The following is a 16,003-nucleotide window of genomic DNA, read 5'->3' as shown; positions in this document are numbered from 1 at the left end:
CAGAGTGCTTACCCTTGTCCTGCTATATCACATTTTGTTTTTTTACCTTAAAGCCACTATCAGCACCTATTTTTAACTCTTACCACTACCATTAACACTGCCTTTGTCCTTTTGTTCATGACATCTTTGTCAATCTCTCCTTTGCCCTCACCTATCGCTGGCCTTCTATCCAGCTTCACCTGCTCTAGCCTCCCCCTCCTTAAACAGTATAAATTTCATCACATTTCTACTTCTCTGTGGCTCTGAAGAAGAGTCATATGGACTTGAAATGTCAACTCTGTTTCTCTCTCCACAGATGCTGTCAGACCTGCTGAGTTTTTTCCAGCATTTGCTGCTGTTGTTGTTGAAGCATAACATCCTTACTTTTATGTTCAGTCCCTAGGATAATAAAGGACAGCATTCCATTAGCCTTCTTAATTACTTGCTGTATCTGAACACTAACTTCTTGTGACTCGTGTACTAGAACGCCTAGATCCCTCTGCATTTCAAAATTATGCAGCCATTCTCCATATAAGTAATACTCTGCTTTTTTGTTCTTCCTGCCTAAGTGAACAACTTCACATTTTCACACATTAAACTCCATTTGCCAGATCTTTGCCCACTCACTCAACCTATCTATATCCATCTGCAACCTCCTCAGGTCCTCTTCACAAAATACTTTCCTACCTATCTCTGTGTCATCTGCAAATTTAGCTACCATGTCTTCACTCCCCTCATCTAAGTCATTGATGTAAATCGTAAAAAGTTTAGGCCCCAGTACAGACCCCTGTGGGACTCCACTCGTCACATCCTGACAATCAGAAAAAGACCTGCTTTCTGCCAGCCAGCCAATCTTCTATCCATGCTAATATGTTACCCCCTACACCATGCACTTTTATTTTCCGTAATAATCTTTGATGTGGCACCTTATCAAATGTCTTCAGAAATCCAAGTACAGTATGTCTACAGGCTCCCCTTTATCCACTGCACATGTTACTCCTTCAAAAACCTCCAAAACATTGGTTAAACATGATTTTCCTTTCACAAAACCAAGCTGACTCTTCCCTATTGCCTTGAACTCTTCTTAGTGCCCAGCTATAAACTCCTTAATGATCAATTCTAATAACTTCCCCATGACAGACATCAAGCTAACTGGCCTATAATTTCCTGTTTTCTGCCTTCCTCCCTTTTTGAATAGGGGGGTTATATTTGCTACTTTCCAATCTGATGGAACCTTTCCAGAATCTAGCAAACTTTGGAAAATTAACACCAGCGCATTGACGACTTCGTTAGCCACCTCCTTTAAGACCCTAGGATGTAGTCTGTCGGGAGCTGGAGGCTTGCCAGCCCGCAGCTCCATTAATTTGCTCAGAACCATTTCCCTTGAGATTTCAATTTCACCAAGTTCCTTTCTCCTGTTCACCTCCTGATTTGAAGCTATTATTGGAATGTTTTTTGTATCCTCTATAGTGAACACAGAAGCAAAATATTTGTTCATTTCTTCACCATTTCCTTATTATCTACTATTAATTCCCCACTGTCACTCTCTAGAGGATCAACACTCACTTTACTTACTCTTTTCTTTTATAAATACCTTTAGAAGCTCTTGCTATCCATTTTTACATTTCTAGCTAGCTTCCTCTAATACAATAATTTCTTTATCCTGATTAACCTTTTAGTCATTCTCTGCCATTTTTATGTTCTGTCCAATCATCTGTCCTGACACTCATCTTTGCAGAGTTGTATGCTTTTTCCTTAAGTTTGATGCTTTGCTTAACATCTTTAGTTAAACACGGATGGTGGGACCTCCTCTTAGAATTTTTCTTTATAATAGGAATGCACTTATTCTGAATACTCTGAAATATCCCCTTAAATGTCTGCTATTGCTTCTCTATTGATCTATCCTTTGGCCTAGTTTCCCAGTTCACTTCAGCTAGCTCAGCCTTCGTCCCCATATTGTTGCCCTTATTTAAGTTTAAGTTAAGATACTAGTCTTAGACTTGCTCTTCTCCCTTTCAAACTGGATGTAAAATTCAATCATATTGTGATCATTGCTACCTAGGGGTGCCTTTACTGTGAGATCGTTAATTAATTAAGTACCGTTACACAATATCAACTCTAATATAACCTGCTGTCTGGTTGGTTCCAGAACATGCTGCTCTAAGAAACTATCTCAAAAGCATTCTAAGAACTCCTCATCCAGGCTACTACTACCAATCTGATTTTTCCAATTTATGTGCAGATTAAAATCACCCATGATTATTGCTGTCCCTTTATCACAAGCACACAATATTTTCCCGAATATTTTGTCCTACACTGTCGCTACTGTTAGGGGGCCTATAGACCACTCCCACTAATGACTTATTTCCCCTACTATTCCTCATCTTCACTCAAACCGATTCTACATCCTGATCACCTGAATAGCTCTAGCTATTGCACCAATGCCCTCTTTGATTAACAGTGCTACCCCTCCACCTTTACCTAGCTTCCTATTCTCCTTGAATGTCTTGTCATTAGAAACAGTTCAGAGAATGTTTACAGCTCATTCCTGGGATGAAGGGCTTATCTCATTGGGTATTAAAGAGGTTTTTTCACTTCTCGATTGGCATTGGACAGCGGTTTATTATGAGGATGGCTTTTTTTTATTCACTCATGTGATGTGAGTGGTGTTGCAAGGCCAACCTCTCTTATCCATCAATAATGGCCCTGGAGAAGGTGAAGGTGAGCTGCTTTCTTGAATACAATGAGTGGCTTGCTAGGCCATTTCAGAGGCCAATTAAAAGTCTGGAGTCACATATAGGCCAAATCAGGTAAGGGAGGCAGATTTCCTTCCCAAAAGGACACTAATAAACCAGATGGGTTTTTACGACAACCCAGCAGCTTCATGATCATCATTACTGAGACTAGCTTTTTATTCCAGATTTATTTAATTTATTTCATTTCATTTCCCCAGCTTCCATGGTGGAATTTGAGCTCAGATCTGCAGATCTGTGTCCGGAGTGATCCACGTCCAAATGCAGAGAGATGTCGATAACATTCAGGCTTGGGCTGATAAGTAGCAATTAACATTTGCGCCACACAAGTACCAGGCAATGACCATCTCCAACGAGACAGAATCTAACTATCGCCCCTTGACATTCAATGGCATTATCATTGCTGAATCCCCCACTATTAACATCCTGGGGCATTACCATTGAACTGAACTGGACTAGCCATATAAATACTGCGGCTACAAGAGCAGGTCAGATGCTGGGAATTCTGCAGCGCATAACTCATCTCTTGACTCATCGAAGCCTGGCCATCATCTACAAGGCACAAGTTAGGAGTATGATGGAACTCTCCACTTGCCTGGATGAGTGCAGCTCCAAAAACAGTTAAAAAAAATTCACACAAACCAGAGCAAAGCTGCTCCCTTGATCACTACCCTATCCACCACTTTAAACATTCACTCCCTCCACCACTGATGCTCATTGGTAACAGTGTGTACCATATACAAGTTGCACTGCAGAAACTCACCAAGGCTCCTTTGATAGTACCATCCAAACCCACTACCCCTACCACTGAGAAGAACGATGGCAGCAGATGCATGGGAACAGCACCACTTCCAATTTGCCTCCAAGCCACACACCATCCTAACTTGGAACTACATCATCGTTCCCTCATTGTTGCTTGGTGAAAATCATGGAATTCCTTCCCTAACAGCACTGTGCATGTTCCTACACTAGATGGACTGCGGTTCCAGAAGATGGCTTACCACTACCTTCTCACGGGCAGTTAGGGATGAGCAACAAATGCTGGCCTTGCCAGCGTTGCTCACATCCCATGAAAGATTAAGAAAACAAATCAGGCCACTGGATTACTAACCAAGTAACTTAACCATTATGCTACTCTTCCGTCCTAATCACATGAGTATAGGGAGGAGACATGTGATGAAACCTCCAGGAATACATTCAACAGCAGTTGGCAAACCTACCTTTAGGCGAGATCAATATGGCTTGAAAAATAAGTATCAATTCCCACATATGAATAAGACTGACAGTAATTGGTAAATATTTTGTTGGGAACATCTTGAATTATTCTTAGTCTGTATACAACTCATTAACGGATTATTTTGCTTAAGTTTAGGGATGTCAATGATGGAAAATTGAATACAAGGGAATGTTACTGTTACATCCTTGGCTTATACTATCTTGGAATTAGATATAGGGCAGGATAAGTGAACTTCCAGGAAATCAGAATGCTCAGATTGCTGACAGAAGGTACAGGTGCCACTGAGCCTGAGAAGGATCTACAGCAGATAAGTATTTCTAAGAGTGTCTAATTGAAGAAATGTAACTTTTTTAACACCAGCTACCTTTGTGGTCTATGTGAGTGACATTGCCTAAATATATATGTGGGATGAGATCCAGGGTTGGGGGGGGGATACAGGTAGGAAAGTGGAGGTAGGGCACTATCAGATCAGCTATGATCTTACTTAAGGATGAAGCAGGCTCAAGGGGCCAAATGGCCTACTCCTGCTCCTATTTCTTACGTTCAATGTTTTGTCGCATTGAGTCAGGTCTTTCCAGCAGACAAGGTGGAATTTGTACTGTCCTGAATTCTCATTAGTTTAGTTAATATCCTGAGTCCCAACAGAAACCATGGCCAGAATCTTCGGCTCAGCGAGCGGGGGCAGAGCCCGCTCGCCGACACATAAAATGATGCACGGTGACATTGGGCGTGTGTCCTGACGTCACCGCATGTCATTCCGATTTTCAGTTCGGCGGATGCTCACTGGAGTCAGCTGCGCACCCACCAAACTGCCAAAGGCCTGTTAAGGCCATTTAAAAACTAATTAAACCACTTAACACAGCTGCCTGTCCAACCTTAAGCTTGGCGGGCAGGCGAAGAGCCCAGGCGGCCTTCGTATTTTTCATGAAACCTTATCCACGGGTGGGATGAGGTTTCATGAATGATTTATAAGTGAAATAAAGATTTTCATTAAAATTCATATTCCAGCTCATGTGACACTTTCACATGAGGGGACATGTCCTAAATTTTTCTTTTCTTTATTAAAATTTTTGAAACTCAAACTGATCTCCCTGAGGCAGCTCTGTGCCTCAGGGAGATTTCTGCTCTCTTTTGTGCACATGCGCTCATACAAGAATGACTAGCATCTGAACAGATGGTCATTCATCAACATCTAATCCTGGACTGAATTCCGTCAAACATGTCAAACCAATGCACCACATCAGCATCATCCTCAGGCCCTGGTGCAAACATCAAACCTCAGCAGATCTGAACTCATACAAGAATGTCGGCTCAGAACTTTTAATTAACGGTTTAAACTATATAAAATATAAAAATGTTTTACTTTAGTTGCCTTTTCCTGCCACTCGTACTTCACGGTTGTTAGTAAATTCCTTTGAGTGGTTTGTCACAGTACACTGCTCATAGCAATGCTGAGGCAGGAATCAAAGTGTATCCAGTGCTGGTATGACACAAAGTATGAGGAATACTGTGGATTGCATATTTTGCACATTCACATCTTACCTTGATTAACCTACATGCTCCACTAGAAACAGTCGGAGTTATTTCAATAGCATAACTATTGTTGTGACCAGGTGAGAAGGGATGAACTGGCTTCCCTCTATTCAACCTCCTCAGTTGGTCACAACAAAGTTTAAGTTTATTTTTCACAAGGATATGCCTTTTCCAAATTAGAATGTGTTTAAATATTTAAGATGTGAGCAATAAGGAACCAATCAAACAAGGTTTTCCTGAGTTAAAGAAAGAGCAAATTTATTCACCACTAAACCTGAGAAAAATAATAAAAACATAACATCAAGCATTCGGCCTTCATGCAGTCACTTGAGTCCACACACACACATGCGTGCATGTGCAGACACCGGTATCAGAAATAAGGAGAGTTAGAATCCAATTAAAAAATGGTAAAAGAATATATGGGTAAGTATCCTATGATTGTCCTTCAGGTGTAAGTTTTAGACACTGTGTCCGATTTGGGTTAACTGGTTTCCTGGATGGAATCAGGTATAGAAGATGTTGCAATTATTATGAGATCATGGTTCCCTGATAGGTTTCTGTTAGACTTGACTTCTCAAGCCGGGCAACATTCTTATTCCAAACAAGAGATGGGGAGAGAGTGCAGCCTTCAGCCTATTTCCTCTGCTGAAGACTTTCTTGATACCGCCTGCGTCACTTGCGATGTCTCTCAAGTGGCTGGGCAGTCTTGCCTTGAAATACTTCACCCGTTGTGTATTTATAAGAGGTTTTAGGTGTGTCTGTGTGGTGACTATTGTTTCGATATCCAGTGCGTTGCGTTTCAATGCCTCTTCCTTAGACGGTTCCGAGTTTCAATGGGTGCCTGGATTGTTAGAAATGCCTCTCTCTTCACACTTCGCTGAGAGCGATTTGTTTGTTTCCCTCCTTCACCTATGAATGTGGCCTTGCATTTTTAAGATGTTGGCTCTCTCTCAGTTTGACTTGCAAAATTTCCCATCAGTTGAAAGATTAAATACCATATTTTCAAAATTAAAGGGGGATAGTTTCATCCTCATCTTTATCCCAGTGAATGTACTCTGTACTCCCTATGACATTAAAGCCCTTTCTATAATGGGGCATCAAAACTACACATAGGCTGTGGACCTAACGATTGATTTGTACTAATGTATGTTTACCTCCTTACTATGAGCCATTATCTATAAAACCCAAATACCATTCCCTTTTTATAATGGTTTTATCTACCTGCTTGCCCTTACACTTCCAGAGGAAAGTTTCCACTTCCATACCCTTCAGTGTCTTTCAAATTAAATGAAACTTTGTATACACTTCAAATCCACAAACTTCTGACCCAGAGATGACAGTGTACACAACTGAACCAATTTGACACAATAAATATCTCCATTAGAATGAGGCTGATTCATGCACCTCATAAGAGAAGATATTTTATTACATTACCTCTCCAGCTGAAATGCATCCATTTATTCACTTCTATAAAACAGTCATGGAAGGCCTTCGAACTAAGAAATATGTTTATAGTTTTACAGCTAAAGGAAATTAATTGAAATTGCTTTATACTACTTTTCATTGTGGTGTCGTGTTGGTAAATCAACTGTAATATATTAAAAAATTCATATCTTATCCCCAACTACCATCAGTCTTGCAACTTAATTATAAATAGAAATATAAAATTGTAGTATAATATATCAGGAACAATTGATGAATGAATTTAAAAGGAAGACTGAATGATATTTTGACACCTTATGTCATTATCCTGCACTCTCACCTGAAAACTATACTTGATCTTTATTGTCTAAGTGCAATACTAGTTCTTTTGTAGTTTCCATAACTTATTAAGATCGTATAACCTACAAATAAACTATGAATCTGAACGTCTTATACATGCAATGAGCCATATCCCACTTTTCTCATTGTGCAATCAAGTAATTCCACTTGTGACTATGTAGAAATAAAACAAGTAAAGTTATATTACAAAGGATTACATTTCCTTCAGTTGCAAATACACTGCAAGGTGTTGTGGACAAACTAAGTCATGCCTTTTAGTGTGATCACATAAGTTGCAACTTCCCACTCTGTAAAGCTCAAGTTTGTTGAACATCTGAATACTGCTCCCATTTCTCATAAGGCTCTTTTTATACCTATCACAACTCCTGGGAAGGACACAAGGAAAAGGTACCATTTGGTAAGTGACTGTTATCTTACATTGAGCCTCCACATTGTCTGCATTTTCTTTATATTACAATCAAGTTTTTACTGTAACTTATTTTTTTCAAATGACTGAAAGGGCTGGAAGTAATAAATGCAGCAAGGCCAGATTTGGTTTATCTCAGGATACTCAAAAACATGAAGAAGACCTTGTGTGATACCCTGGCAAACTGGGATAGTTTCAGATGTTTGAATAGAAGCACATGTGATCTTTTTTATTCAAAGGAGGAGCAAAGTCAAACCTGGGAACTATAAACCAGTGAATATAATCTCTGTCCAGGGGAGATTAATGGAAAGTATCTAAAGAGGAGCATATATGGGTTACAATGGATATCCAACACAGATTCAGAAAAGAGAAGTTCTAATTCAATTTACAAAGGGGTGACTAGAACAGTGCATCAAGGGGACCTAGTAAATGTCATCAAGTTGGACTTATAAAAGGCTTTTGATGAAATTCCACACTACTGGGGGGAGTCGGGGGGGGGGGGGGGGTGCAGAGAGAGAATGGTTGGGGTGATGAAATGGTAAAGTGGATAAAAACAGATTAAGTGACAATAAACAAAGGGTGATTTTAAATGGAGTCCCTTCTCACGGTGTAATTATGCTTGCGGATGAGATCAAATGGTGTGAGAGAGTCAGTAACACTAGAGGAGGGAGATTGCAACTAGATTAGGATAGATTGGGGAAATGCATCCAAGACTGGCAAATGCGCTTTAATGTAGGCAAGTGTACAGTTTTTACACACATATATATATAAGGGCATAGAATATAAGATGAGTGGATATAGGTTAAAAGTTAATGAATGTGAAAAATTTAGACGCATACGTTGACCATTCGCTCAAGGTTTATGCTCAGGGTCATTGTGACCAAGACCAAAGAAAACAGATACTTTATTGTATTATCCTGACTAACCATTATAAAACCAACCCATAATACTAGGGTTATATAACAACAATTTATATTTCTTCTGTGCCAGAAAGGTAGTAAATTGACTCAAGGCTTTTTTTAGAAGATCTGACTTGGAGCACTGTCAATTTTGGGCTCCATGCCTCAAGAAGGTCACAGTGTCTCTGGAGAAGTTACAGAGAACATCAACAAAAATGATCTTCATTGCAGAGGAAGAATAGACAAGGCCTTGCATCTGGACCCAATGAAGGAACGTTAACTCAGAAATGATCTGATCCAAGGAGTTAATGTTACTTAAGCCATAAACATAATTAAATATTATATTTGGAGTGATGGATTTAGGTGGAACTGGAGCACACTAAACAAAGCAGAACCTGGGATTAAATATACAAAAAAATTACTTTCCTAAGACTTTGATCAACGGAACAGAATTCCACAGCAGCTACTGGAAACTCATTCCTTATAGTCATATCAGGTGGTGTTAGGTTGATTTCTGGGAAATCAGACAATCACAGCAGGGAAAAACTAAGTGTAAATGATTTCTGGATAATAATTGGTGGTCATGGATCATTTGTGATATGCCAGGGGACTCCCAAAATGGCTGGAAGTTCCTGTTTCAGGAGGTGATGGTGTGTTGCACAGAGATGCAATCAAAGAAAAGACAGGAACAAATATATAGCTGCCTGACAGTCTTCTTATCCTGGATGCATAAACATAGCAGTTTATAAGTGATGCACAAATGTCCTAACAATTAGGTAGGGATGTAACAGGGATGATTGCACAACTCTATGATGGAATAAGTGAAGAGTTCTGGGATTTCATTGAAGTTTTGCTAACGTAGCATCAAGGCATTGGATTGGCATAGATGTAAATTGGGTTGGATTTGAAGTATTTCACATTCCCAGAGACAAAGGATAATGTCAAGGACCATTGAATCATGGTTTACATTTTTCTGTAATTAAATTTACATTATTAATTGTGATGTTTAAGGACACTCTATATTAACCATTTGAGGACTGAAGTGCTTTTTATTACAATCTCCCTTCAAATAACATTATTCTTTTAGTAATAAAAGCAAAATACTGTGGATGCTGGAGATCTGAAATAGAAACAGAAAATGCTGGCAAAAGTCAGCAGTATCTGTGGAAAGAGAAACTGAGGTAACATTTTGAGTCCAATAAGACTTCTTCAGAACTCAAAAATTTTCAAAAATGTTAACTTTTGCAAATTATTAAAACAAATGTATAGCTTGAAAGCCAACAAAAATGCCTTGGCACTGGGCCAAGGGTTAAAGCCCAATTTCATATCTCACTCTCAACACAATGAGAGCACAGCAAGACACTTGGCAAATATTTCATTCATGGCCTACATAGACTCCTTATATACATAATTATAATACACACATTCACAGTTTTTAACACCTTACACAGAAACACAGAAAATTAGTCTGGCACAGATTTTAAAATTGTTGCAGCAAGATTCACATTTAATTTAAATTTTAAAAAATACTTTGGACTACATATTAAAGCTTTTAAAGACTCTCAATTTGCAACAGCTCATTAGTAAAATACACAGCTTGTATCAATATTTAAATAATTAACTTTTTAAATCAATAACACGGTCAAAGCGACAAGGGTTGTTTCGATTTGCCTATATCTGATCTACCTGAGAGTTAAACCACAACAACTATTATTAATTCAAGAACAAACCACAAGCTTTGAGTTGCCCCTGTTCTTATCACAATATAAATATTGGAATTAATTCCGTTGGCGATTTGTAATTAGGCTGCCCTGTGAAAATATTTAAAATACAGAATGAACTCACTCAGCAAGTACATATACAGTAAATAGTAGGAAATAAGCTCAAAGAATACCTGGTAATACAAAACTAATCTTGGACGATGTATTTTTCAATAGACGCAGTCTATGGTCACATTCCTGAGTTAATTAGTTTAATAGTAATAGATAATTTTTCAAACTGACAAAATCAAATCAAATAGTCAGACATATTTATATCTTTAGTTTCCTGATTTTTATAACATTCAGACTTTAATATTTTCTATTTCTTTTGAATCAATTCACTGACAACCCTCTCCCATTCAACAACGTTGCAGACTTTCAAATACGATTAAAGATCAAATTTATTGCGCGATCTAGCCATTTGTTCAATTGCAGTCAATGTTACTTAATTGGTCTCGATGTTGTTCTTTATACGATCGAGGCCAGTGACTAGAATCTGAATGAGGGTTTGATGTTTCAGGCTGGCTGGGGGATGCACAGGCCTAGTGCCCATGTCGCCAAACACAGACTTGTTCATGTGTATCCATTTGCATGAATTGGGGAGTTCTACTTACGGTAGATGCCGAAGCTGAAAGAGGTCTTCGTCCATGGTGGTGCGGTGCAAATGCCGGATGTCCCGGTCTCATCGCTCAGCGAGTGGTAGCGAAGGGAATCGCCGTTTACATCCTCACTGGAATCAGGAGATTGGCAAAGAAACAACACAGAGACAGCGCCAGCTCCAGCTCCAACATACACTCTACAGCGCCGGATAGCGGCTGTATTCAATAGCACAGCGCCAAACCTCAGCAAAGGGATTCAGCACCGCAGGGCCGGACAGCGATGAACAGCAAAACGCTGGAATGAGTACTGAGTTCAGCACCACAGCGGCGGACAGCGCCAGAGTTGATCAATTGGGCGCAGCAATGAAGCTCATCACCAAGGCTCCTCAGGTTACAGCACGACTCAGAGTGCAAAACCAAAACACGGACAGCGTTGGCATCCAGCAGCACATTTAGAACTAATTAGGAAAATGATTCAACACTAATATTGTTGGAATCAAATCCATGTTTTCAGCACCAAAAGCAATGGGTTCCAGTAACACCATTTCTAAAACCATTAACTTGTGACTCGATTTAGTACCAGTTAGCTAATCCCCATTCGGTGCAATGTCTGAAGCACCAGATGGCCTAGATTGAGATTCACCTTAGGCAACGATAATTAGATCAATTTCCAGGTTAATGTTAGTATTCTCCATATTGAATGAAAAAACTTGCTTTAATATACAACCTTACCACTTTAAAAAAAAATCATTTCTGAGGTGTGGGCATAGCTGGCAAAGTTGGCATTTATTGTCCATCTCTACTTATCCTGAAAAGCTGGTCGTGGACCATCTTCATGAATCTGTGATGAAGGTGCTATCATAAAGCCGTTAGGCAAAGAATTCCAGAATATTGATCCAGCAACAATGAAGGAATGATGATGTATCTCCAAGTCAGAATGATGTTTGAAAGTTGCTGCAGGGCTTTCTGCAAACAGGATGCACGGCAGCATAGTATGCTTACTGCAGGTGGAGGGGGTTGACATTTAGAATAGTGGATGAGGTGGTGATCAGGTGGGCTACTTTGCCTTGGTTGTTGTTACATTAGATGAAACATTAGATCTCATTTGTACTTTATGGAATCTAGGATCATTTCCTCTATGAATCTACTTACATCTTCTGCCTTTGATTTATCTTTCCTATACCTGCTGTTAATTGTGATGGGTTCTTTCCTGTTGTTGCAGCTGCACCCTTCCAAACATCAGAAGGCATTTCATCATATCTCAACATGTTATTTATGGATGGTGGAGAGGCTTTGGGGTTTCGGGGGTTCCAGTTGCTGTAGAATGCTCTGCCTTTAACGTGAACTAGTATCTCCTTTGTTTGTCTGGTCCACTTGAGCTTTTGGTCAATGGTGTTATTGATCAGGGACTTGGCCACAGTCGATCTCCTGTCTGTGTTGAGTGAATTGCTCTTAGCTAAAGTGGCAGTTGGTGTATCACAGTTGGTCTCAATGCTCATGGGCTGGGAAGGGTAAAATCAGTGCTAGCCACTGATCTGACTGTAAGCATGTGTGCAAATGGACATTAGTTCAACACAGTATTGGTTTCAACACATATTTGATTAATGCTCACTTGGATGTGGTATTGCACCCAGTACCAATGGAACAATTGATAGCATGATGTTGGAAAGAAGGGGAAATAATTGGAGACAAGGAAAGAACCCATCACAATTAACAGCAGGTATAGGAAAGATAAATCAAAGGCAGAAGATGTAAGTAGATTCATAGAGGAAATTATCCTAGATTCCATAAAGTACAAATGAGATCTAATGTTTCATCTAATGTAACATCTCAAGCTGTTGTAAATGTGCTTACAAACAGAAATAGATGCAATGGGGGAAATTCTGACACAGAAAATGGAAATTATTTCAGTTTTCAGACCAGGGAGGCATGTAGAGACTGGTGGAATTAACATACGAACATACAAATTAGGAGCAGGAGTAGGCCATTTGCTCCACCATTCAATAAGATCATGGGTGATCTGATTGTGGCCTCAACTCCACATTCTACCTACCCAGAAAGTATTTGATTCCCTTGTTAGTCAAGAATTTATCTACCTCTGTTTTAAAATATTCAATGAGCAGGTGAAGAGAGCACCAAAGATTCACAACCCTCTGAGAGAAAAAAATTATTTTCATCTCTGTCTTAAATGAGAGATCTCTTATTTTTAAACTGCGTCCCCTAGTTCTAGTCTCTCCCACAAGGGGAATCATCCTTTCAGCATCCACTCTGTCAAGCTCCCTCAGTATGTTTCAGTAAGGTCACCCCTCAATCTTCTAAACTCCAATGGATACAGGCCCAGCCTGCCCAAACTTTCCTTATAAGATAAGCCCCCCCATCACACAGCAAACAATCGCTGAATAGTCCTTTGTTCAATAAGGAGACCAAAACTGCACACAGAACACTAGATGTGTTCTCACCAATGCCTGTACAACTGTAGCAAAAAACCCCTACTTTTATATCTCATTCCCCTTGCAATTATCAACAATATTTTATTTGTCTTCCTAATCACTGTTGTAGCTGAGTACTAACTTTTTGTGATTCATGTCCCAGGACACTGAGATCCCTCTGTACCTTAGAATTCTGTCCCCATTTAAATAACATGCTGCTTTTCTTTTCTTCCTGCCAAAGTGGAAAAGTTCACATTTTCCCACATTACGCTCCAACTGCCAAATTTTTGCTCAGTCACTTAATCTATCTATGTCCCTTTGCAGACTCAATTTGCCCTCTTCACAACTTATTTTCCTACTACCTTCGTGTCTTCAGCAAATTTAGCAACTATACATTTGATCCCTTCATCCAAGTCATTGATATAAATTGTAAATGAATGAGGCCCCAGCACCGATCACGAGTATCCCACTCATCATATCTTGCCAACCCAAAAATGTTTCCTGTAACTAAATGATCTTTTAACCATGCTAATATGTTACCCTTTGCACCATGAGCTCTTATTTTGCATAGTATCTTTTGATGTGACATCTTGTTAAATGCTTTCTGGAAATCTAAGTCCAGCTCATCCACATTGTACATGTATCCTCACTGCAATAATGATTAAAGAAGGGTACAATCCAAGTTTTGATAATGGGAAATGATAATGTGAATGCTGAGGGATGTTTTGTTAGGAAGAAGAAACCAGAGAGCATGGCCATAAAGAAATAAACCATGAGTTAACATGTCTTAAGTAATAATTTCTTCACATTCACAGTCTGTCCTTATGAAACAGATTGTATCTTGATGAAAGAAGTATCACACCATTCATATTAGTCCTTGCTGCACACACTGTGGTTCATTCTTGCATAATAATAGTGAATGGGTTTTAGTAACAGTTTATATTTGTGCAATAGTGAAATACAACATATGCTGCAAATCTGAAATAAAAACAGAAAATGCTGCAAAAGCTCAACATGTCTGGCAGCATCTGTGGTGACAGAAACAGAGCTAATGTTTCAGGTATGAGACCGTTCATCAAAACTTTTCATCATAACATTCCAGGCTATGGGCCAAGCGCTGGTAAATGGGATTAGGTAGGTAGGTCAGGTGTTTCTCACTTGTCGGTGCAGACTCAATGGGCCGAAGGGCCTCTTCTTCACTGTGATCCTGGGAAAATTAAGAAATATAAGAAGTTTTGAGCAAGTGAAAAGGGGGTGGATGGGAAAAATAACTAAAAGGAAGGTCTGCAATAGGGTGGAAGACAGGAGAAATTAAATGACAGAAGGCTTCATGGTGCAAGGCCAAAGTGAGTGGTAATGAAACAAGTAAAGAAATAATAAATGTGTCTAGAGGAGGAGTGAATGGCAGGATCCTAATTAGCTACCATCCAAAGGCAAAGAAAATAAGAGAGAAAGAAGAGAGGAAAAAACAAACCAGCAAAGAAAACAATGAAACATAACAATTATGGTTTCAAATTGTTGAACTCAATGTTCAGTCCAGAAGGCTGTGAAGTACCCACGTGACAGGTGAGACTCTGTTCCTTGAGCAGTACGCACTGCAGCATAGTATACTGCAGGTGGAGGGGGTAGACATTTAGATTAGTGGATGAGGTTGTGTTTAGATGGACTACTTTGTCTTGGTCAGTATCAAGATTATGGAAGGTTGTTGCAGCTGCATCCTTCCAAACATCGGGAGGTATTTTATCACATCCCAAAATGTCTCTTATGGATGGTGGAGAGGCTTTAGGGTTTCAATACTCTGCCTTTAATTTGTACCAGTATCCAAAGACTTTGTTTGCCTCATCCACTTGAGCTTTAGGTCAATGGTGTTGATGGTTGTGGACCTGGCTGCAGTAATGCAAATGAATGTCAAAGGAAGGTGGTTAAGCTCACTCATGTTGGTGATGGTCATTGCTGTACTTGGACCAGCTTCGCTAGGAGCAAGCTAGATAAATCAGGCAAGTGGTTGATTTCCACAGAGAAGTGAATTGAGACCAAGGACAGAAATATCAGAGTGGGAACAAGGCGGAGAATCAAAATGACAGGCAACTGGAAGTGCAGGGTCATGCTTTGTGAACTGCATGGAGGTGTTCTAAACTGATAGCTATATTACTCTTTTAACATAATAAAATGTCCCAGGGCATTCATTAGTTCTAAAACACTTTGAGATATCCAGAAGAAAGGATAAGGTAGTATACAAATGCAAATGCTATTTCTTTTACCTTTAGTAATTATATTGTCAAAGAAAGGCTAGAGCAGCAGTGTCATGGGAACAGCATCATCCCCAAGTTCCCCAAGAACACACACACACACACAAATGCACACAAACGCACACACATGCACAGATACAATGAGATAATCATACAAAAAGTGAGATAGACATATACTCTCAGTTATCTTCAGTTTCCAGCTATATTCTTGTCACACATATTCTTGGATATATATTACCATTCCTTCATCATTGCTAAGGCAATATTCCCTACCTAACAACACTTTGTGGGTAGCTTTACCACAGGGACATCAGTGGTTCAAAAGTAAATCCTATTACCACCTTCTCAAGTCAATTGAGGCTGAGCAGTAAATGCAG

General features: G+C 39.5%; 1 protein-coding gene across 1 annotated transcript in view; it reads right to left on the bottom strand.

Annotated features, from left to right (window-relative positions):
* LOC121286010 (synaptic vesicle 2-related protein-like) overlaps nucleotides 1–12,447 on the bottom strand; it is a 56,797-nt gene extending 44,350 nt beyond the window's left edge. Inside the window, exon 1 of the mRNA XM_041203032.1 lies at nucleotides 12,101–12,447. Coding sequence (XP_041058966.1) covers nucleotides 12,101–12,447 — 347 coding nt within the window. The remainder of the gene's footprint in view (nucleotides 1–12,100) is intronic.
* Between the last annotated feature and the right edge of the window lie 3,556 nt (nucleotides 12,448–16,003).

This window comes from Carcharodon carcharias, chromosome 13 (genome assembly GCF_017639515.1).
Source record: "Carcharodon carcharias isolate sCarCar2 chromosome 13, sCarCar2.pri, whole genome shotgun sequence".
NCBI classification, from domain to species: Eukaryota; Metazoa; Chordata; class Chondrichthyes; order Lamniformes; family Lamnidae; genus Carcharodon; species Carcharodon carcharias.
This window is presented reverse-complemented; position numbering and strand designations above follow the sequence as displayed.